General features: G+C 35.5%; 4 protein-coding genes across 4 annotated transcripts; 3 read left to right on the top strand and 1 right to left on the bottom strand.

Moving 5' to 3' along the window:
* Positions 1–1962: 1962 nt before the first annotated feature.
* On the top strand, positions 1963–13084 carry LOC147521662 (phenylalanine--tRNA ligase beta subunit, cytoplasmic-like). Its single transcript, XM_086579635.1, has 20 exons — positions 1963–2111; positions 2187–2242; positions 2312–2418; positions 2507–2636; positions 2714–2829; positions 3684–3750; positions 4425–4466; positions 5516–5557; positions 5720–5796; positions 6027–6153; positions 6263–6430; positions 7105–7233; positions 7335–7439; positions 8212–8346; positions 9399–9473; positions 10154–10261; positions 11331–11426; positions 11530–11622; positions 12526–12642; positions 12752–13084. Exons 1-19 carry the CDS (start codon positions 2054–2056, stop codon positions 12607–12609), a joined length of 1815 nt encoding a protein of 604 aa, XP_086435761.1. The 5' UTR covers positions 1963–2053; the 3' UTR covers positions 12610–12642; positions 12752–13084.
* Positions 13085–13377: 293 nt separating this feature from the next.
* Positions 13378–15513, top strand: LOC147521661 (protein STRICTOSIDINE SYNTHASE-LIKE 10-like). The gene is made up of 4 exons (XM_086566115.1): positions 13378–13496; positions 13696–14049; positions 14537–14806; positions 14886–15513. Exons 1-4 carry the CDS (start codon positions 13378–13380, stop codon positions 15391–15393), a joined length of 1251 nt encoding a protein of 416 aa, XP_086422241.1. The 3' UTR covers positions 15394–15513.
* A 1440-nt stretch (positions 15514–16953) lies between these two features.
* Positions 16954–19804, top strand: LOC147521660 (protein STRICTOSIDINE SYNTHASE-LIKE 10-like). The gene is made up of 4 exons (XM_086566109.1): positions 16954–16960; positions 17050–17332; positions 18314–18583; positions 18720–19804. Exons 1-4 carry the CDS (start codon positions 16954–16956, stop codon positions 19264–19266), a joined length of 1107 nt encoding a protein of 368 aa, XP_086422235.1. The 3' UTR covers positions 19267–19804.
* On the bottom strand, positions 19799–23490 carry LOC147521659 (uncharacterized protein At1g32220, chloroplastic-like). Its single transcript, XM_086579498.1, has 10 exons — positions 23312–23490; positions 23128–23236; positions 22971–23059; positions 22481–22536; positions 22259–22314; positions 21733–21826; positions 21305–21384; positions 21169–21211; positions 20737–20828; positions 19799–20098 (listed from the first exon to the last, which is right to left on the bottom strand). Exons 1-10 carry the CDS (start codon positions 23359–23361, stop codon positions 19931–19933), a joined length of 837 nt encoding a protein of 278 aa, XP_086435624.1. The 5' UTR covers positions 23362–23490; the 3' UTR covers positions 19799–19930.
* Between the last annotated feature and the right edge of the window lie 50 nt (positions 23491–23540).

The raw sequence follows: 23540 nt of genomic DNA, 5'->3' as shown, positions 1-23540 counted from the left end.
CCACATTGTGTATCAACAATTATTTTATATATATTTATTAGTTTTAGGTACTAAATGCACTCTGAGGACAGGCTATGCCATGGATGCAACCTCCAATCACTAACATCACAAATTTGTCCTGCACCTACTACATCACACCCTTGATTGGAGGTTGTGTTTGCTGATGCCTACTTAATTAAGGGGTGGAAGACCGCAGTTTCTCAATCATCTTAGTTTTAATATATTAATATATGATCATTTTTAATGGTTTGTGTCTATCTAAAACAACTAAACTACTTTGGTTTATGGGTGTTAAAAGGGTTGGGCTGGACCGGGCGCCCTTAAACCATAAAAGTCTTTATGATTGAGGGTCGGGTTAGCCCGTCCTTATTTTGTATTATGGGTCGGGTTAAGTAGGGTCGTGAAAACTCAAGCCCTTAACCCGCTCTTCGGCCCTCGTTTTTGAGAGAGCCAAATTATACGTTACTAGTTTACTTAATTTTTTTGGTGATTTTTTATTTATCTTTATCATACTTTTATATATATCAATTTTAACTAAATATACAAAACAAACTCTTATGCCCTTAGAAAAAGAGAGATACAGACGGTGGAATAGATAATATTTTTAAAACATTTATATTTTTTATATTTAATTATGTTGTTAGGTTGGATTTGTGTTTATGTATGACTTATATACCTATCCTTCAATCAATTACAAATATACATATATTATGTTATAATCTATCCCCTATTGAAAACTAATTTAATGAAAACAAATTGATACAACTTAGATAATTAAAATATAACACATACATGTAATGTAAAACAACAATAAAACATATGAGGGCAAAGTGAGGGCTGGTGAGAGTAATGAGGGTCGGGCTCATACTTTATAACCTACTAACCTAGGCTCTAGCTCGCTTCTTATAGGCATGAGGGTCGGGCCGGCTTGCCCCTCAAATTTGTGTGGGATAACTTTTGAGGTGTTAGACATATAATTTTGGGGGCGTGAGGAGGGCCTGAGGGCCAAATTATCACCCGTACAGTCTTGCTAATCTCGTCTTGGTTGAAAATTTGAATATCAGGAAACAACCTTGTTAAACGCATTCGGCATACAAAATTTTATTTTGGAAATATAATTCCGGATCACTAGTAACCATTATATTTTCTTCACTCCAACATAATTTGCAACTGTAACTCTTGGGTCCTACATTAAAGCCACAAATTCCGAGATATTTAATCCCACAAACACAAAACTGGTGTCATTGAAGAACTCTTCACATCAGCAATCTAATCTATGGTATATGCACTGGTTTCCACTTTGATTTAGTTTGTCACTAAGCTCCTCAACACTCTAGACAAACTCCATTTGAGTCACATTGAATCGAAAACTCACATTTATTTATAATAAATAAAACTCTAAATAAAAATATACATATGTACTCAGGAAATCAACAACATTAGCTGTACTTGATTATTGTTTGTTGGTAAGAAGAAATAATACCATTTGAGTACCATTTGAGTCCAGTTGAGTCCAGTGTCAACCTCATATCCCAATACAGTGACTTGTTCCAATTAATTAATAAATCAGTTTATTCCGATACCACCACTTCCCATTTTACTAATCCCAACTTCATAGCACTCCAAATTCCTTATTTTATTTAAATTTTAGGTTCACCGATAGGTCTGGATGTGAGAATACTTATACACACAATATAAGAGTTACAGACTTAGGATATATATATATATATATATAAAAGGTGTGGTACAATATAAGAGTTACAGACTTAGGATATATATATATATATATATAAAAGGTGTGGTGTGTGTAAAGTTGCTGAAGTGTGTAAAAATATCGTACGAATTGCTGAAAGTTTGTTGGAGAAGAGAAGAATATTATAATCCCCGGTTCTCCAATTCGGTGAGACGAGCCTCCCACAAATTCACATAGCCCATATATATTTTTTATTTGGGCCCGGTCCAATATACTTAAATCATTACTACTGTTTTCTCTCTTTATTATCTCTCTCACTTCAATTTTTTTTATTTTCTCGCTCAACTCTTTCTTTTAACAATGCCTAAAATCTCAGTGGGAAGAGACCGGCTTTTCAAATCCCTCGGACGAACTTACAGTAAGTAACCAATCTCAATCGATTTTTTTTTTTAATTTCGTACCGGCATTTATCATTGTTTTTTCATTTTCTCAGCCGAAGTTGAGTTTGACGACTTTTGCAGCGCTTACGGACTCGAACTCGACGAAGTTGTAAGTATTTTACTTTTTTTTTTTCGTTATAAATGAAAACCTCAAGTATTTATTATTTTATATTATTAGACTACGGAGAAAGCGATAATTAGAAAGGAGAAACACTTGGGAAATGATGACGTGGAAGGTGAAGAAGAAGAAGAAGTTATTTACAAAATTGAGATTGGTGCTAATAGGTATTATCATTTTTTCTTAACTCATTTATTTCATTAATTAATTAATTAATTATTTATTTTGTTGGTTAATTTGGGTTTTTGGTAATAGGTACGATTTACTTTGTTTCGAAGGGTTAGTGCAAGCACTTAGAATATTCCAAGGACTTGATGAGATTCCTAATTATAGAGTGTCGAATATACCAAGAGATTCGATGCTTAAAATGCACGTCAAGCCCGAGGTATTATTTCGACTATTTGTGCATTTTCTTAATTATGCTTTTAGATGTTATTTATGAAAAGTGGGGATATACTGCAGACTTGTGAGATTCGCCCGTATGTTGTTTGTGCTGTTTTGAGAGACATTACTTTTGATGAGGCAAGCTTCAAAAGTTTCATTGACCTTCAAGATAAGCTCCATCAGAACATATGCCGGTAATGCTTGTTGCTTTTATTAATGATACCCTATATATTAAATCATGACCTCTATAATCATAAGTTGTTCGTTAGTTGTTTAGTAAATGTTTGTCTCTATATTATATTCACAATACTAAACTTACCTCTTTATGAATGAACAACAAAGATATACTCGAACTAATGTGGAACAGTATTGTATATTTTAGATTGAGACCCTTTCTTATTTATTTACTCACATCAAAGCTAATTATTTTATTAGCTATCTTTTGTCTGAACAACACTTGTAATATGTACGTATTATTTACCACACGGAGTTGAAATTGACACTTATCTTAAACACGATGCTAGTGGAATGTTGTACTCAGGTCATTAGAACTTTCAACTCTTTTTATTTATAAAATCCTGGTGGCAGGTCTGCTCTAATTCTAGCTTGGGAATTAGAAAAAAAGCTAGCCTCTGTACCTACCAATTATTGTTGGAATTACACCATTGTGTGCATATATTGAAGTAAGTTGAATCATGAAATTTGCTTACAACATTTGCTTTTATATAAGATGATATAAATGCTATCCCCAATTGCCATCAAGAGAGCGGTTGTGGGAGGAGTGGGGTTACTCGGTTTGTGACGTCCCTATATTCCAAAGATGCTATAGCAGGCCGGTCTACCTTCTAGGAAGTTAGGGGCGTCACGTGTTGAAGACTAGGTAGCTTGGGATTTGTTTCCTTTGCTGCATTCAAATTGCAAACAGCCGTAGAAGGTTTCCATTGTGTTTTTTATATGCATATAATTCATCTTTTTTCTCTCGGATAATGTCTTGAAAAAGGGTATCATGTCAACTTTGTTGTCAAAATGGTTCTTTCTTTTGTCTTAGGCGGAGAACCCTTGTTGCTATTGGGACTCATGATTTGGATAAGATAGAGGGCCCTTTCACTTATGAGGTAGATTATAATTCTTTTGTCTTTTATTTTTTTTGTTCAGAACTCCCAGTTTTAGTATGTATTTGGATGTGTATTGTTCGTTATTTTCTTCTCATTTGTATATATAGAGATCCTAAAAGTTACTCATTCAAATTATTGCCGGGATAACAATCATATATTAAAACTGGAATTATATTTTTATTTCTTATCACCAGTCACAAACAAGTATAGAAACAATCGTTGCAAAAAGTGAATATGGGACTTGAGGAGACTTCTCTGCAAATCATGGTCCACCCGGACTTTTCACAATCCGTGGTTGATGAGTGAATATAAGCTGAAATCATTGGATGCTTCTAGGTTCTTCCAAGTGGTCTTGATTTCAAGCTCTTACATGGGGGGTTCCTGGGTTGGAAATTAGGGGGGGAGGGGAGATCACTCAATCCATATACTAACAGTAACACGTGAACTGATAATTAGCTTATTTGTGGCTTTAAGTTCCAAGGATGCCAGATAGCTGCTTAGTCATACATGCATAAAGGGAATTTTCTTCTACAGTATAAATGCCCTTATACTTCTCTGACTAGATTTTATGATTGGTGGTATATGTTTGTAAGAGTATCATATCACTTAGCACATGTCTTGATGACTATAATTCTCCTGCATTCTACTTAAATGTTGTGTTTATTTATTTACAGGCCCTTCCACCCACAGAGATAAATTTTGTGCCACTGAAACAGGTACACATTTTGATAATATTATGAGCCCTTTCTCTTTCTTTAGAAATGATTGTTTTCAGGCCCTAAAAATGATTATTATTTCTTGATTGCTCAAAGGTTAAACTAAGTCTCTTATCTAGCTCATGCAACTATTCTCCTAGTAATAGTTGATTGGGGTTTGTCTAGAACAGATTTCACAATTTTTTTTTTTTTTTTTCTTCCTATTATTTTACTATTTATCAACAACAAATATTACTCAAATAGACTTGGTGGTCTTAATGTCATTAAGAGTATGGGCTTCCATGCTTTATTTTCATTTTCCTATATGTTTACTGAAAAAGTTCAGGATTCCATGTTTTAAATATAATAGTCTGGGAAGACGAAACAATATATGGAAACATTGTTATGTAACAGTTGATTAATCATGTGAAATTCTTACCTAAAAGAAACTTGAGTACCCTTTTGGTATTCTTCTCTTTATTCATCTATATTTTACTAGGTCATGATATTGAGGAAACTGCAATTGGAAGGGGAAGGATACATAAAAAATGACAATGGTAGTCAAAGTTTTGGGATAATAATAAGAGAGAAAAAATGAACACCAAAGAGTACAATTTTGTTATGGATGAGACACTTATTAAACTGAAGACTTGAATGGTTTTGGTTTTTGGTGCCATTTTATGTTTGCTTATCAGTTGAATCTGTTGCTAATAAATAATGAACCATCTGGTGGTTTAGATTTTCTTAAGTAATATTTATATGATAACTATGTCATCTGGATTCCTTTCTATTTCTATTTTTCTATATTAAAGTCTTAAGTGCTTTTACTATTTGATTGAGTCACTTTTACTATTTTTCATTGAGTCACTTTTACTATTTGATATGTGTATGGTATAAGTCGGTCAGTTGTCAAACAGTTTATATAAAGTTATGACTCCACTTTCTCCTCATTGTGCTATGTGCCTATCTGCAAATTCCATATTGGTTTTACATCTATTGTACTGTACTTAGATTGCTATTGGGCATATTGTGGGCCAAATTACCCTCTTGTAACCTGGTTGTTTTTGTAGGCCAACAGCTTCAGAGCGGATGAACTCATGAAATTCTATGAAGTGAGTCTTTAATGTGTTATGAAATTACTAAATGTTTTCTATTATCACAATTGTTGGATGCTATATATATATATATATATATTTATATAAAAATATATATATATTTTTGAAAAATAAATGACGCTCATATTGATTGCTTAAAAACCTTCTTTTCCCCTTCAGTCGGATGTAAAATTGAAGAAGTTCTTGCACATAATTGAGAATTCTCCAGTTTTTCCAGTCATATATGATCACAACAGGTACAATTGCCATCGTACCTTCAGTTTACGTTCTTGTTTCCTACTATAGAATTATAGTTGAGCTATATTATTTAGTATACCATGTTCTTTCATTTATTTCATATGATAGTTGGAAGATAATTTTGATAGGTTCTACCATAATTATCTTAAATGATAGTCATTTAGTTATTTGAGTCAAAGAATCATGAAGTTTCTTTGGTTGGACTTAAAAAGGTGAATGCTGTTTGCAGAACTGTTCTTTCTATGCCCCCAATTATCAATGGTGCACATTCAGCAATCAGTCTAGAGACAAAGAATGTTTTCATTGAATGCACAGCAACTGATCTGACAAAGGCAAAAATTGTCCTGAACACTATGGTGGGTTGCGAGATTATTGATGCACTTGTTTGGTTGTCAACTATACATTTCCAGCAGCATCTATACTAAGTCCTTACAAATGGAAAAAATATCTGCTTTGGTTTCTTAGGTAACCATGTTTTCCGTGTACTGTGAAAGAAAATTTGAGGTTGAATCGGTAGAAGTGATCAGCTCTGACGGAAACTCTTCTGTTTATCCTGATCTATCAGCCTCCACTATGGAGGTTCCTTTATCAAAAATCACTGGTAGAATTGGTGTCTCTGCGGACGCAAACCAGGTATTGTTACATCTCTCACTATCTATAAGTTTTCTTTAGTAGAGAAGTGTGCTAATCATGGTTTAAAAAACTTAAAAGTCTCCTAATTTCAGTAATATTTCACTGATACATGTCGGGTTTTGATTCATCCAGTACCGGTATATATGAACGTAGTACGTTTAAAATATGGCTAATAGGGAGCTAATGCATCTGCAATATTTTCATGATTGATATAGCTTGTTAGTCCTTTCTTTGATATTTTATCTTTGATAAGTTCCTCCCTGTTTTTACCACAAAAGAGAGATTTCAAACTCTTTCACTTTTGCATGTTCTTCAGGGATCATCGAATGACCAGCCGCATACCATTCAATTCCTTGGTAGTCTGGTTGTTTTTTCGTTTCCAATATTTTTCCCTTTAGGTTGGTCCTTGCGTTTAGTGTCATTTGGCCCCTCATGGATTATGGGCTGTCATTTAGTTTGTTGAAAAATATGCAGTTGCGAGCCGTTAAATCCACATCAAGTTCTGAATTGATTTGTTCCAAGTTCTTGTGTGGATTAGGGCTGTAGTTTACAAATGGGTATTAGTAGTAGGTGTGTTTTTATGTCTTTAATGAGAGAAAGTGTTTATAGTGGTACTGGATCTTGAAGCGTATGTTTTTTGATAGTTTTTTATAGTTGATTTTCATTTCTTCTAGGTTATTAGTTTGTTGAATAAGATGCAATTGCAAGCCAAACAATCCATGTCGAGTACTGAAGAATGCAGTATTAATGTATCTGTACCTCCTACTAGAAGTGACATTCTTGCAGCTTGTGATGTGGCAGAGGTACTGACTAATATAAGAAATATTTGTTCTAATTTTATACTGACAGATCATGTCCACTTCATAATTACTTCCAGTAATTAAACTTATTACCTTGTTTGAAGGATTTTGCCATTGCCTATGGTTTCAATGATATTCCAAGAACGACGCGATTAGTTTCTGGAAAGCAGCAGACGTTGAGCCAAATCAGCGATTCCATTAGATTGGAGGTACAAAGAATTTTACGCTGTAGCGCGTCCATGCATTCTAACTTAAGGCTACATAAACAATCCAGTTTCTTTTAGTTGTAAGCTTTATTTTGTTGGTTACCTACTGCTTTATTTTTGTATGAATATTAGTTTAGTCTTTACTTTTATTTAGTTTCTTATCATTCTAGTTTATCGAAATGCCGGTTGCTGTTCCACTGATTTGGTCTCTTTTCTCACCCCAAATTCCTACTTAGGCATTAATAATAGTCAATAGGTTGTCTTCATTGTTTTAGAATCAAGATTGTTATTGGGACTTGGGAGAAAAGTTGTCATTGTGAAGTTCTCAGAGTGGCATCCAGAGGTAAACAGTATCCGGGATACCTATTTACCATGAGCCCATGAAAAATATATGGGTCATCATAGTGTGTCTGCAGCTACATCTTTGGAAGTGCATATACCATATCCAAGATGGGAGCCTATCCTGGAGTACGTGAACCGCACAGTTGTACTAAAGTTGATCATTTTTACTGCCAATGCTCAAGACTTTCAAGTTTCTATAGTCTTTACTCTTCACATGCTGTTGACACTTAAAAGTGTCTACATGTTGTGATTGTGTAGTGCCATATGAGCTTGTCATTTGGTATACTAGTCAATGTATGCACATTGATTAATTATTGTCTACTCATCAATTGTGATTTTTCGTTTCTCTGATAGCATTTTATCCTATCATGCCAATGGCTTTACACCCTTTTGGTGTACTAAGTTTGTTTCATTTTATTAATCTTTGTCTTAGGTTGCTCATGCTGGATTTACTGAGGTGTTAACATGGATATTGTGCTCATACAAAGAGATATTCCCCATGTTGAACAGAAAGGATGACAAGTCAACAGCGGTGCTGATTGGTAATCCCCGTTCAGCTGATTTTGAGGTTTGTTACTTTTATTGGGTAGTGTTTCAAAATGCATATTGAACTTTACTTCACTGTGATACATTTTGCATCTAACACTCTGGAAAATATTACTTTTCAACTGCATAAATCGTTTTCAATCAAGTTCCATATTCTTGTGTTTTATTTTATTTTGACTAAATGTGCTTGTGGTACTCCGACAGCCGGTGGTTCCTTGTAAACTGCTTTTAGCGATCTTTCACCTCGTGTGTTCATTATTGAGCCATTTTCCTTTTTGTACCAAGGAGAAGTTATATCCTACTCAATATCTCTTTTTTCTCAATATTCAATCACACCCAGACTAATCGTCGACAGGCTGCCAATGGATAATTTAAATTGAATCTGTGTAGATCCAGGTCCTATTTGATACTTATTAGACCGGGACCCTAAAGGGCCAGATCTATAAAGTTGGGTCTAGACGCAATTGATAGTATTATAGCAGTCGTATTAGAAATCATCTGTTTGACAGCTTGATTGGTGTTAACTATTAAGGAATAAGGATTAAAACGTTAACATTAAATTCCTCAACACTTATTGTTTTTAAAGTAGGCTGGGAGAGGGGGGTCATAAGTTTTTTTAACTGGTAAAACGGGCCTGTTGTGTTGTAGATATATGTTTTCTCATTGTTAGCCTAGTAAGTTTGTGTCGCCTGCTTCATCCTATAATGTTAATTTTCGGTTTTGTTTATGCTTGGCTGATCTCAGATTTGTATTTAAGTTGTTTACAATTAGGTTTACTTTTTAGAAGGAAAAAGAAAAATATTCTATGATTTCCATTTTCCAGTACTCCAAATGTTTTGATCCAATGGAACATATGGGAAGCGTGCTCGAAAAAGTTTGTCATATACTATACTTCAATTTCAATCATAAATATCAGTCAGTAATTGGGTGAAGGACATTCTTTTTATTTTGGTGATTTGTATATGCTCATTTTATTCGGTTCCTACTTTGAGTACATCTTTCTTGGTCATTCTGTGTTAGTCCATGCATTATGAATTTGGAAGCTCAGTAGTCTGGTTCTTGCATCTCTTACAGGTTACTCGAACAACTCTCATGCCAGGCTTATTGAAAACTGTTCGAGAGAACAATTACCATCCAAAGCCTATTAAGGTATTGGAAATCTCTGTTACAATTGAGAGCATGCTTTCTTATATGTTCCGACACATTTGATTCCTGCTTATTTGAAGCTTCCATCTTCATGCAAGTCGTTATATATCAATACAGATGTCTGTTTGCTATATATTATATTTTAGCCCTACTTATTTGTGCATGTTAAATGGAACTGCTTCTATATCTTGCTACTTGATCCTTCTCTGTGTTAATAAAAGCCAGTTCCAGAAGGCACATGTACATAATCAAATATTCGATGCACATACACAACACACTTGATGGAGTGATGGAGCCGTACTGTTATGCGCCCTTTGAACATTTCGACCTGGAACACAAACAAAAAGAAGTTATTTCTTAACTGCATTCTTTTGGTTGGTGACTGGGACAGGTTCAGCAGAACACTCACTTTGGCTTGCAAAGCTTCAATATCAATAAATCGCCGTTTGATTGTTCTTTCAGGATCTTTATTTTCCTTTCTAAGCAAATGGTTTAAAGAAGTAGATAACCTGACCTTACAACAGTAAACATATATATCGTTCTTTTATGATTCTTTTGATACCCCTTGCTTTTATTTGCTAATCATTTGCTTCCTCTAGCCTTTTCCATTTCTCAGTTGGTTTAACACATTTTCTGTGGAATACGAATAGTTTATCTGACTATTGCGTCGTTGTATGTGGCAGATATTTGAAGTGGGTGATGTAGTTTTATTGGATGGCATGAAAGATGTCGGTGCCACTAATCGGCGCCATTTGGCGGCATTGTATTGTGACGACAAATCCGGTTTTGAGGTATAAATTTGATAACATTGAATAGAATATATCTTGTGGGCCATCTCCAAGGACTGGGAGTATGATAGTGCTACATTGTGTTATTTTAGTATGCAATCTTGTTCTTAGCACCTTGTTATGTACTTGTGTATTTGTTGATAATCTCCTGCTTGATCAGAATGAGTTCATTTTGTCACTAGAAGTTACCACATCTTGTCCTTGTGATAAATAAATTTGCTTATATGTATAACTTTATCCTTTAATAATGGGAACTGTCAATCATGCAATTTTTTTGGTTACCTTGGATTTGCAGTAACAGTGACGCCACTCTTAATTTTTCTATTATTTTGAAGCCTATGCTGGATTATTTTTTGTAAATTCTGTTTTTGGAGGTTCTTTTGGTCAATAAGGTTTGTTGGGACTCATCATAAAAAAAATGGTAATGAGGGACAAACATTATGAATAGGGTGCCAGTAATCATAGTACATGGATTTAAGCTATATGTTACACTAACTCACATCTTGGTAGCAGCTATAGTGAGTTATATTTTTAGTTGGTTAGGATTTTACCTCTTACTGGTATTTGATTTGTATCCCCCCCTTTTATCCAGTTTAGCTTGTGGTGGTCTAAAGGTTTGTAAATTTGTATACACTGATAGCTCCTTTCCCTTTGTGTAAGAAGAAACTGGAAGAATACATGTTGATACTCCTACGGGATATATGTATGACTGTTTCTTATCTAAATTGTCTTTTAGGTCCTGTCTTTCCTGTGTGTGCCTGTGTATCTTTATTTCATTGATTGTTCCTATAGCAAGGATCATGCATTTTGTAATTACATTGTACTGGAGAAACTGTGCGAAAAAAGATTATGTTTTACTGTTGACAGATGTTTATGGTTTGTAAGAGAGTAGTTTTAACTTTTTACCATTTGTATTAAGCTTTTCTTTCGACAGAGAAGATTGATATTTGGCGAATGCCTTTTTGGTTAAGCTCCCCCATGATCTGCTGTGACTAACAGGAGACACAACCATGACCTATTTTTGCACCATTCTCTTAGAACAAACAATTAATCTTCAATTTCAATTTTCCAGGAAATTCACACCCTAGTGCTCAGGATCATGGAAATTATGGATAAACCTTGTGTACCTATTGGAGATAGTACTGGCTATTACATAACAGAAACAAATGTAAGGATGTTTCTTTTTAGTAATTTGTTCTCTATATCTGCGTATGACTCATTCTGAAATTTAGATCTTGATTATAATCTGTTTACTATTCTGGTCCATGTAGAAGGAGGATGATCCTGAGTTCCTTCAGGGTAGAAAAGGTAGCATTACTTTGAATGGAAAGTGTGTTGGCCGCTTTGGCATTGTTCATCCAGAGGCAAGTCAAATCTTATTAAGACAATTTACCAACTTACTATTAGTTTCGTCCAGTATTCTCTTTTCTAAATAAAATTTATTTGTTATCAACTAAGTGACGTTGACATGGGTAAATACAGAGTTTCTGATAGGGATACCTCTATATGAAGTAGGACACGGGGATACAACTAAGTAGAAAGAAAATTACTATTTTTTAGTTGCACGACTATTTCGTGGGCTCAAGACCTTACAAAGCGCCTCCTTACAGATAAATGACTATGCAAGTCGCATATCATGGAGTTGTGACTCTGTTAATGGATATGTTCTCAGTCTTTTAGGGTTTATAAAGACCCTAGATTGGAATCGTATACATAATGTGTCCGTGTGCCCGACACAATTTCGTATCTGGCACGTTTTTTTTTTGCGAATATGAAGTGCCATGTTACATAGGTTATGAAGTTGCTAGAATTGGCCCAGATCCACAGCATTGGTTTGGATCTGAAGACTTGAGCCACATCCCGTTGTTATAAACATGAACTCTGATGGAACTATGGAAGAGGGCTAGAAATGTTCTCTTATTCAAATAAAATTGCGGTTAACAGTAAGTTCGAGCAGGTTTCAGCTGAAAAAACTTCTGAGATTGGGGCATGACTTCAGTCTTAAACTTCTTAGATTGAGTTCTGGCATGTTTTCTGTAGCTGTAGCAGACCTTGAAATTTAAATGAAAGAAATTGGTAGCTGCTTTGGGGATTATTTCTTACTGAATCACGCTCTGTTTTCCTCCTTGTTTTATGCCTTTTTTGCGTGTTATATAATATTGTCATAATGTATTCTATTCCTATTCTCAGTAGCTTCTGGTTGTTGGCTGTTTATATATGGGGTGCAATTTGACAAACAATTTTGTTCTGCCTAATTTGACTTTCAGGTCTTGAGCAACTTTGACATTGACTTCCCGTGCTCGTATATGGAACTTGACATCGAGTACTTAATTGTAGATTTGAAGAAATGATCGCACATTGGCCCTATGAGCTTTTTAAACAAAGTAAGCTTGTTTCATTGTAGCTTAGTTCTTGTTTTCAGTTTTATCTTCAGGCCATGTACCTCAACTATCTTTATTAATCTGAACAAACATTGTGCTGTCCTGTTATTAGGGTGCCGGGGAGGGATCGAGAGAATGGCGCTTCAATATCATGGTGATATTGCTTGTGGATTTACAAAATTTTGTGCTTGAATTTTTGGAACAGCCCAAACAAACTATTAGGGTGTTCGGTTGAATCGGGAAGAAACCAAGGAAATGATTGCAAGTGAAAACCGCACCAAAACTTTTGGTGATTTTTTTTTTTGAATAATTAGATGTTTTCATGTTAAATTTACCGTGGATCAACTATATATGGAGTTATACAACATGTCAAAATGTAATCTAGAGTTTGTTTTCCACATTCTTACTTCCAAATAATATAATGTTATTTTTAGTACTTTGTTAATTGGTCTCTGCAGTGGTGGTGCTTATAAGAAATTTGAATAGATTAGAAAATGGATTACAGAAAGACAATTTTATTCTTGTTGTGTCAACAGATTCTACTCATTGCACTTCCCATTCTGATTTCCTTGATGTTCTATGAACCTTTTCCTTCAGTTGCTTATTATGAAAGGATGGACATGGATCAAAACAGTTGCACCCTGGGTGTCTTGGTCAAAGTAGTCCTTTCCTCAACCATCAATTATTTTTTTATCGATATTGTCCAACCCTCAATTTTGCAATAATATATAGCAGTAAATGAATTGCAAAATTACACCCTCTAGCTTATGCATCTGGGCTAAACAGGGCACTTGGGAGTTGGGAGTAGACTTCCAGGCATTTAGACTTCCAGGAGTAACCAATATTTCCAAGAAAAGGTCTCATTTATTTTGGTCGTAGAAATAGATATACTTTGGTTTGGTGGTTGGATTGGTGAGTCGCCATATAACCAACGTTCGAGCTGTAACTATCAACAGTACAATGTAGGTGGGTGCTGACGACCGTGGTATGGATCCTGACTAAAAAAAAGTGAAAGAGTTTGAGACATTTACTAGCTATTTGTCCAAATGGTGAAAGTTACGTAACAACTTCCCCAGAGTTTGAGCTGAACTTTGTTTTACTCACAAGTCATTACTGGAAAAGCAAATGGTATGTGCTTCATTTCCAAAACAATGGTTGCATTTCTTACAGTAAGATATTTTTCGGTCTTGTTGTTCAGTCCTTCGTCGCAGTTTCTTATCCGACATACCCAAGTTCTTCTTCTTCTTCTTACCATCAAGTCCCTCTACCAGCTGGAGTCGTTGGACCCGAGAGCTTTGATTTCGATTGTAGGGGAGAAGGTCCATATACAAGTGTTTCAGATGGTCGGATTCTTAAATGGTTAGGTGCCAGGCATGGTTGGAGTGAATTTGCATTTACTGCTCCAGACGGGTTGGAGGGAATTCATTTTTATCTTACTTATGTAACATGTTAGCAAACTCTTGTTGCTTAATCAACTGTGTTATACAATTTTAATTCGCGTTTGATCAATATGCTTAGATTTCATAAATTTGTCCATACCATGTTTTTTAAGTGCTCATACTAAACTAATTATCAATGTTATCCTTATATCATGACACTTGTAAGTAAAAAACTAGAAAGGGAACTCAACAAATAAGTCATTGGAACGCATTTAACGATGCTGGAAGAAAAATCAACTCATGATTCTGATGTAGGATAACAGAAGCACGCGCAATTTTTAAAGAAGATGAACAAATGTGGATTGAATGTCTTTACAATTCTAGGAATCTTATTGAGGCATATTCGTTGCCACTGTTATACGATATTTAATAAATTTAAAACCAAGAAACGTTAATATCATATTGTTAGTGCATTTCAATGAATATATATGGGCGGGACTTGATTTGATTTTCATCAGAAGAAGGGAATTATGTGATGGCTCTAGTGATCCAGAACTTGAACCTACATGTGGGAGGCCATTGGGGTTGCGATTCCACACGATAACATGTGAGCTCTACATAGCAGATGCTTATTTTGGGCTCGTGCGAGTTGGAAGGGGTGGCGGGGCAGCGACTCAACTTGCTATCACTGCAGAAGGTGGCACCTTCAAATTCACAAATAATTTGGATATTGACCCGGAGAACGACATAGTCTACTTTACAGACAGCAGCACTAAGTATACAAGAAGGTAATGTACGTACTATATTCTTTTCCCCAATTTTTTTCTCATGCAAGTTTCTTGGTGATGGACATATTAAATCGTGTAGGGAACATTGGCGTGTAGCTTTAACGGGTGATAGCACAGCAAGATTCATGAAATATGATCCCCAAAGCCGAGAGGTGTCGGTTTTATTGAGAGGTCTCAAGTTTGCAAATGGCGTCGCATTAAGCAAAGAAAATAATTTTGTGCTCATCGCAGAGACTAGTGCGAGTCGAGTTTTGAGATATTGGCTTAAAGTTCCAAGAGCTAATTCAACTGAAGTCTTTAGCCAAGTTCCAGGAGCTCCTGATAACGTTAAGAGGAATGCTAGAGGAGAATTTTGGGTGGCTCTGAACAACGGAAGAACAAGTCCGTCTTATAGAGATGAAATTCTAGGGGTTCGGATTGATGGGGAAGGTAGGCTTCTTGAGGCATTGCATGGCGATGGTGAAATGGAATCTGTTAGTGAAGTGGCTGAATACAACGGAAATTTCTTGTTAGGCTCTGTAGTTACACCATTTGTTAGTATTTTCACGAAATCAACTATGAATAACTTACTAATTGGTTCATATTAAGCAATATGCATCTAACTTTAATTATCAGTTTAATTTTGCAATTTTTTCATTCTCGTTTTGTACTATAATTAGACATGTACTGATGTACGTATGAAAGGAGAAAGAAGATGTTTTCTTAGATTTGTACCATTGCAAAAATCAATTCATTGTTGATATATAGTAGGATTAGTAGGTAAGAATTAAGTAGAAACAACCAATGTTGGTATCCTTGTACTCTTGTAGTTGTGAAATAATACCGCGCCCCCCCCCCCCCCCAAAAAAAAAAAAAAAAAACAGGGATGGAGCTCCTAGACTTAAGGCTGATAACCACTGATTGTCATTATTATAAGCATATGCCTATGAAATAACTCATCAATGTTTTCGATGTTTGAAACCATCATTTGAACAAGTAGCAAAATCGGAAGCATTGCTGATATTAAGATATTACTCCAAGAAGCCAAAGTCCAAATATTACCAACATGTGAACATAAGTTCTCAAAATACATGTTTTTATGACACTACTGAGCAAGTGATGTAATTGCAGATTGGCCGCTTTTAAACGACTGGGAGTTTAGTTGAACATTTTGTGAGATGTGATCATCTCTTTAACACTTCAGCTAAGCTATCTGAACGATATTCACTTATTTACATTGAACGTACCTTATCATCAGTCAATTGTTCAGAAATAAGTTTGACTTTATGACCGTGGAGTCCGGAAAAGTAATTCATTTAGAGATAAATAAATGGGGAGATCCAATGCCCACTGTGCGCTGCCAACCCTATAAAATGCAGTGGGTCCTTGCGTTTTCGGCATTCTCCTACCACACTACCAAGTCAAAGCTATACGGCTCAATTTTAATTTTCCCCCCAAAATTCAGAATCAGATGCATGTACGTCTATATTATTGGCAGTGGTTCTGCCGTTCTGGGTCATATGAGTCTTTAAAATCACGATCCTTTCCAAATGTAGCTAAATCGCAAGAAATAAAGGAATTTATAAACGTGTTAATAAGATCACATAGTTCTTGTACAGTAGTTGTCCAAAAATCTACATTAAAGCAACTAGCTAGATCTGGCGCGAGTTGGACATTATTTGATTTCATTTGGGACGAAGTTTCCAAAATATTGTGTCCTTACTCCTTAGGTGGTTCCTTATCTTGAGGATATATACAAGTAATACAGCACAAATACACAATGAATGGTTTCACGATCCCAACTTGTTCCAATTGTATATTAGTCCTATAGTTTTCATTCTCTGCGATGTTTTGATGTCGTTTATGCAATAAAAATAATAGACGAAATTAAATCACTTCGATTGACAAATACATGCATGTATGTTCCTAAAACGGGTACACTACACGACTAAACCACTGCATGTTTTAGATGGCACAGAAATGTTTATTCATATATAGTTGAATACTTGAATATAGCAGTTACATTCTAGCTAGGCTTGCTTCTAGCTACTGGTTTATTTCTTAATATAGCATTCAATAGCTCCAGTTGGCTGCTTGTGTGTGAAATAATCAAGAGTACGACTTACCGGCCATTGAATATGGATTTTAAACTCACAACTACTATAGTAATGACTGGTGAGAATTTCTTGAATACACTATTCAGTACAAGAAGTCTAGTTCTCTCTATGTTTTTCCATTCCAAATCAATAGCTATGGCTTTCAAGCTGATTGCCCCCACTTATTCCATAACGCCAACTTCCCTTCTTGGCATATTTTTCTTCTGCCATCTTTTTTTCCTTCTTTCACACTCTATACACAAGTAGGAGAAAATGATAACAAAGTTAAAAGCTACCAAAGGCTCCAACTTAAATCTGGAGTTGGACCTGAAAGTTTTGCCTTTGATTGCAATGGGGAAGGTCCATATACTGGTATATCAGATGGTCGTATTTTAAAGTGGCAAGGTCAAAGCCATGGTTGGACTGAATTTGCCGTCACTTCTCAAAATAGGTATGCATGCAGGCCTTAACTACATCACATTTTGATTGTCTTAGGCTCTTTAGCTACCAGATATTTTGGTTCATATATGTACTTCTATATATAAAGCTGCTTGTGATTATCGAAAAAAAAAAAACTGCTAGTGGTTCTGCATGCATGTTCACTTTAAACTGCTGACTAGCTATTTATGTATGTACTCACTTTTACTGAGTATTCGTAAGGTGTACCATATTCATTTATCTTCACAATCTTAACAACTATTATGGTTATCATGTAATGTAGATCGACTGCCAAACCAAAAACGAACTATTATGGTTCATGTAGAGAAATGTAGATTTGCGAAACAAAAAACATTGATGACAAGGGAGATATCAGAATCCCTTTGAGGCTTTGACACACACAAACACGCAGAAGAGTCAGTGCGTGGTTGATGACTTTTGAGAAAACAACTTTTGGACTCTTGGTTGATATTTTTATAGTCGCAGATCGTATATATATAATTGCAATATTATTATAAAAAAAAAAGATATGACACACACAAACACACAGGAGTGTCGATGTTTTTTATTTTTTAAAGATGATTCATTAACTATTTTCCATCTAACAATCTTGACATGAGAGGTAGCAGATTACACAGGTCTTAAGCTTGTCTAGAAGGTCGTCTAAAGTTTGTAGGTCAAAGTACTGACAATGAGTAAATACACCGAGAAGGAATGGTGTGAACCCTCCAACACAGGTTGAACTGGCACGTCGGTTTCACAAAATAGGTTTTGTGGTATAGAATAAAACACAGTTGCTGCTATGTTTTGTAGGCCTGTGTGTTGTAATTTGCAAATTTACATCTCACAAAATCTCAAAATAATTTCAAATCGTGAATACACATGATTATTCACTCTTATTGAACAGTCAATGAGTCTATTCTAGTAATTTCGACTTTTGAAGACCATACATATGTCTGTCTTAATCTGTTGAGTTGGTATGATCATGTGACAGGCGGAGGGAAATCTGTGATGGCTCAAATAACCCCACACTCGAACATGTATGCGGGAGGCCACTGGGCTTGCAATTCAATAAGAAGACATGCGAGCTATACATAGCAGATGCCTATTTTGGGCTTTTAAAGGTTGGGCCCAGAGGTGGGGTAGCGACACCACTTGCGACTAGTGCAGAAGGTGTTCGCTTTTGGTTCACCAATGCTGTTGATATCGATCAGGAAAACGGCTTAGTTTATTTCACAGATAGTAGCATTTGGTTCCAAAGATGGTAACCCTGGTTCCTTTAAGCATGTCTTGCCTTTTCTTTTATGTGTTTTTGTAGATTAACTAAGCCACTGCAGTATTTTATCTATATATGAGCCACGAGGTTTACTAGCCTTAATAGCTTCGTCAAATTCTTGCAGGGCATACCTGTTATTACTGCTAAGTGGTGATAATACAGGAAGATTAATGAAGTACAACCCTCAAAATGGAGAGGTGACAGTTTTACTAAGAGGTCTCAAAATGGCAAATGGAGTGGCTCTAAGCAAAGACAATACTTACATTCTTGTTGCAGAGACCACAAGGAGTCGAATTCTGAGGTATTGGCTTCAAGGTCCCAAGGCGAGAACTAGTGACGTATTCTCGCAACTCTCAGGCCACCCTGATAATATCAAGAGAAATTCTAAGGGAGAATACTGGGTTGCACTCAACAATGGAAGAGGAAGGCTTGCAAAGTCCATTGATTCAAATCCACAAACGACGGCCCAATCAGATACCATCAGTACGACAATGACATTTTCTATGGATGATACGGTGGCGGCTCGACTCGATGACAAAGGTAAGGTTGTCGAGGCATTGAGAAGCAACAATGGAAGGAATCTAGAATCAGTCAGTGAAGTGGACGAAAACAATGGGACATTATGGATAGGATCTGTTGTTATGCCATATGTTAGCTTGTCAACAATTTAATATCTTCATTAAGATAATCTGATTGATTACCTTAATTAGTAGAATATGCCAAGGTTCAAATTTGATGTTTATGCTCTTATCATTAACATCTGTAAGCACATCATCGTAAGGGGTATAATACTCTTGTATGCAAAAACCAATCTTCTTCATCCATGAACTCATGACGTCAAGGTCTAACCAAACTACTTGAAACCTACTCTCAAACAAAAAAAAAATCGACATGTTTGAAGTTACAAATTCTACAATGGAGGCTCCTTATTGAGATATAATAACTTCATTAAAGTAACAGAACCGTTTTATCTTCATTCCAATTCATTCCAACCAATCTGTACAGGAGCTCAAAAGGACCAAACAAAATCCTTTCAGACATTTCTTAATTGTCAGAAAAACTTATTAACATTCTTTTTGGGTCTCCTCTGTTTTTTTTTTCTTTCCCAAGTGTTGTTCGTTTCCCCCTTGTTGACAGTCTCTTTGTTTAAGTCTAACTCTATAATACTCCGTCAACATACTTTGCAGGTTGTCGATCTAAAAATTATCAATAACGCATACATACACATCTTATTTCGTAAAATAAAAGAAAAAACAGATTCGGAAAAGATCTCTCTAATCTCAGCATATGCTATATTGGAAGAACGAAAAAAAATTCAAAAAGTGGATTCAAAATTCACTGGCTATGGCGAAGTATACCATACACGTCCATGATGCCAGGAGGAAATACGGGATCTGTAGCAGCTCTAACAGCAACCTTCGCAACTGCAGTCACACTGACAGGAGGCGTAAACAGTGGACCAACAAGTGGAACTCGGTTAAGTGGTTTTGCATGTTGGAGAACCTGTGGTGATATTGTATAGAGGTGTTACTAGCGAAAAGAATGACAGCATTGAGAATTGAATGTTTAAAGACAGTGCTTTAATATGTCTTCCTAGCAACGTAAAGAAATTAGGACATGTTGGAAGCCAAAATCCCTCAACGCACAGCCTTGGCCTGGTTGCATGTGGTTATGCTGAATTCATAAGCTGTTTCCAGATTTTCGAAGATACAACGTTACACAATGTACTGTGTTCTAAATATATGCAAAGATGCAACGGTAAAACGTGACTGGAAACAGCACCAGAAAGACAAATTCCATAATTATAATTATTAATATCTTGTTCAACCAGGTCTACCTACAAGTGGAGTTGAAATGTTGAATACGTGTCTACTAGATTCCAATTGAAAAAATGGCTATGATATTCAGTTTATTAAAGAAATGCAGCCTAAGTGGTTAGGTGGTTGCAATGTTGTTTTGGGTTTTTGAGACTCCAACCTGACAATTTCAATAGCTGAGAGACCTCATACCAAGGACTAAATAAACAGGATGAAGATTAACGTTAAGAATAATAACAACATGGTTGTAAACCATACTTAGTAGGAGAAAGAGCCTCTTAGTAGAAGTATACAGTAATTACTAGCGAAGAAGAGAAACCTTACCATCTCCATTGGTGCCCCGATAATACCTAAAGGTACCTTCATGCTCCCCACCTGGCGTGTACCATGTATAAAACCTGGCCTAAGAATAACACCTGAAAAGGAAAGGTTTGATAGGTTCACCACTTTAATATTGTTCATTTCAGTAAAGCTTTTAAGTATGTGGATCTCAAGTAATGTATGGGAATGTCCATAGGGGTAAGGATGACATGTATAGGTCTAACGGTTGCCTTTGCTACGGTCACAAAGATGACCACAATTTCAACATATGTATTTTCACCTATATCCAAGTGACAATAACTTTCATAGAAGAAAAATAGGCAAAAAACATTAATGTATTTCAGAGAATCCAAAATCCAACGTCCAGTTCACTGGCTTGGTAAATAGTCTCCCGACGTCACCAAATAGAAAATCACTAACAGTTAGAAGGCTGACCTCCATAGGGGAATCTAGTGAATAATTCTGTCTCAGCAGCTCTCTGCATCATAACAATTTAGAGGTTAATCAATTGACGTAGAAAAAGTGAGAAGCAATATTTTTATCTTGTATGAATACTATTGCACAAAAGTACCTTTCCCTCATAATAACCTTGGAGTAAATAATTCACCAACCCAAAGTCAGCAGCAGATACATATACAAATCGCTTTACGCCTGCATGGAGAAACAAAGAAACTTTCAGCAATTTGTTTTACATGGAAAAATCAGATTATCAAGGGAAATGGCAAATAAGATGGACGATGGTTCTTCATAGTTGAGCATTTCACTGAAGAACTTTATACAAAACTGACAAGTTGGGGTATGTTGAACCACCAAATCCAGACCAGAAGGTCATACTTGGTTTACCTAGCAATTATCTTACGTTTTTTAAATAAAAAGAAAACAAGACCAATTGAGCCTAACTTTATTTGAAAATTATGCCTTAGTTCTACTCCATTTGTCACATTTTCTTTTAATTAATTCATAATAGCTAAGAAAATACTAACAAGTATGATTCCTTACCATGTTCTGCAGCAGCTCTAATGGCATTGATGTTTGCAGTCCCATTGATTTTATACATATGAGAGTTTGATCCAAAACCTCCAACACAAGATATCTGCCGGAAAATAAAGAGATATAAAAGAAGAAGAACCAAACATTAAGGGAAAAAATAGTAAGAAGAAAAATAAGAGTATGAAAGATATACGTATTCCTTCGATAACATATTACATCTAGATCGAGTGACACATTACTTCCATGTCAACTCCACCTCCCCATTCTTGTGACATGGAAGTAAAAATCATATGTTATGAAATAGATATGCAAAACTGATTTCTTAATTTATTTTTTTCATCAAAAAAATTAAAGATCATGAACATTTAATATACCAATAATCGTAATAATAATGTCATTAATGTAAGTATTATTATCAAATAGTAGTAGTAGTGAGAATGATAACAAGAACTACCAAATCTATTGAGTTAGGTGGCTATTGCACGTTATGAAAGTTGAGTCAAAGATGCAAAGTTCTGGATAAAGGATGACATACCACAAAGGTCACCCCCTTCATTGCATCTTGTAACGAATCAGGCATCAGCAGGTTTCCTGAAAAAAAAAAGAGAGTAGAACAAAAAACATTACAATAACTAGAATTTCTTAACAAATGCAGCAGATTTTTTATTTTTTATTTTTTTGACAAGTGAGGCAGATGAAAAATAATACAAAAGCAAACCAAAATGAAAACAAAAGTCAAAAGATAGTGAAAGATAACCTTGATGCCAATCCACATTGCTAGCCCAAGAGTCCTTTATGGATGACCTTCCGGACCTGAAAGAAACAACATATGAAATGAAACAAGGTTGACATTAATTGATTAAAAATCTTCATCATAAAGGTCTCTTCTCTGCTCCAATATTTGTCTAGCAATTTTCAGTATGAAAAATTCTTCTCACCTAAGAACGTTAACCCTCCTAAAACAGACTACCGCTTCCCACTTTATTACGAGGACAGCCTACTTCCTCCAAGATGATATTCTTCGTGTATACACCCAAGAATATCTTACTAAATTAAGGTAAGACGTCTGCTTTTTATAGTGGAAAACCTTGGCTAGCTACAAAAGAAAGTCTCTTTCGGGATATGAAAGTTGTCTCATCAAAAGAGGTCGTATATTTTAAGTCTATCATAACTGGAATTCCAAAGATTAATCCTGAGACCATATTAAATTTGGTTTGTATCCAGTTAGTTGATAAGGGGAAAAGTACCTGCTGAGACTAGCAACTGATAAACCACGGTCGAGAGCTTGTTTGCAAACATGTGAACCAACAAATCCATTTCCACCCAAAACAAGCAACTAAAAAAAAAAAAAAAAAAAAATTAATAAATAATAGTAGGTAAAAATGAGGAAGTGAATAATAATACCTTATCTGATGGAGGTGGTGGGACATTTACAGTTTCTGCTTCCTCAACTTTAAATGCCTGATCAACCGTGGTAGATAGTAATCTGCCGTTTCTAGAAAAACCTGCCGCACTGTTTCATCATAGAGAAAATATATATTAAATGATAAAATATGAAAAAGAAGGCAAAAAGTTTCACATTGCTTACTAGAGTTTTGGGAGTGAGGAGTGAATCAACCGTGACATGCTTGTCTTCATTTCTTTCTTTCTTTCTTTCTTTTTTATGCGATGGTTCAAACAAATGGAACGTAGGACTGACCGACTGACAAGTCTCTTCGTATTTGTGGTTCACACGTGCCTCAACTTCTTTAAATGCGATTGCTGTTCAACTTTTCTAGGGGTCTCTTCGTACTTATATCATCACGTTTCATTGTTTA

The sequence above is a fragment of the Coptis chinensis genome, chromosome 1 (genome assembly GCF_015680905.1).
Source record: "Coptis chinensis isolate HL-2020 chromosome 1, ASM1568090v1, whole genome shotgun sequence".
NCBI classification, from domain to species: domain Eukaryota; kingdom Viridiplantae; phylum Streptophyta; class Magnoliopsida; order Ranunculales; family Ranunculaceae; genus Coptis; species Coptis chinensis.
This window is presented reverse-complemented; position numbering and strand designations above follow the sequence as displayed.

Coding starts and splice junctions, on each gene's coding strand:
- LOC147521662 (XM_086579635.1), top strand. CDS start 2,054: ATGCCTAAAATCTCAGTGGGAAGAGACCGGCTTTTCAAATCCCTCGGA. Junction 2,637..2,713: donor AAATGCACGTCAAGCCCGAG/GTATTATTTCGA, acceptor GATATACTGCAG/ACTTGTGAGATTCGCCCGTA. Junction 7,440..8,211: donor GCGATTCCATTAGATTGGAG/GTACAAAGAATT, acceptor TCTTTGTCTTAG/GTTGCTCATGCTGGATTTAC.
- LOC147521659 (XM_086579498.1), bottom strand. CDS start 23,361: ATGAAGACAAGCATGTCACGGTTGATTCACTCCTCACTCCCAAAACTC. Junction 21,827..22,258: donor TGAAGGGGGTGACCTTTGTG/GTATGTCATCCT, acceptor ATTTTCCGGCAG/ATATCTTGTGTTGGAGGTTT. Junction 20,099..20,736: donor TCGGGGCACCAATGGAGATG/GTAAGGTTTCTC, acceptor ATATCACCACAG/GTTCTCCAACATGCAAAACC.
- LOC147521660 (XM_086566109.1), top strand. Junction 17,333..18,313: donor GCCGTCACTTCTCAAAATAG/GTATGCATGCAG, acceptor ATCATGTGACAG/GCGGAGGGAAATCTGTGATG. Junction 18,584..18,719: donor AGCATTTGGTTCCAAAGATG/GTAACCCTGGTT, acceptor AAATTCTTGCAG/GGCATACCTGTTATTACTGC.
- LOC147521661 (XM_086566115.1), top strand. CDS start 13,378: ATGAATTGCAAAATTACACCCTCTAGCTTATGCATCTGGGCTAAACAG. Junction 14,050..14,536: donor GCATTTACTGCTCCAGACGG/GTTGGAGGGAAT, acceptor GATTTTCATCAG/AAGAAGGGAATTATGTGATG. Junction 14,807..14,885: donor AGCACTAAGTATACAAGAAG/GTAATGTACGTA, acceptor TAAATCGTGTAG/GGAACATTGGCGTGTAGCTT.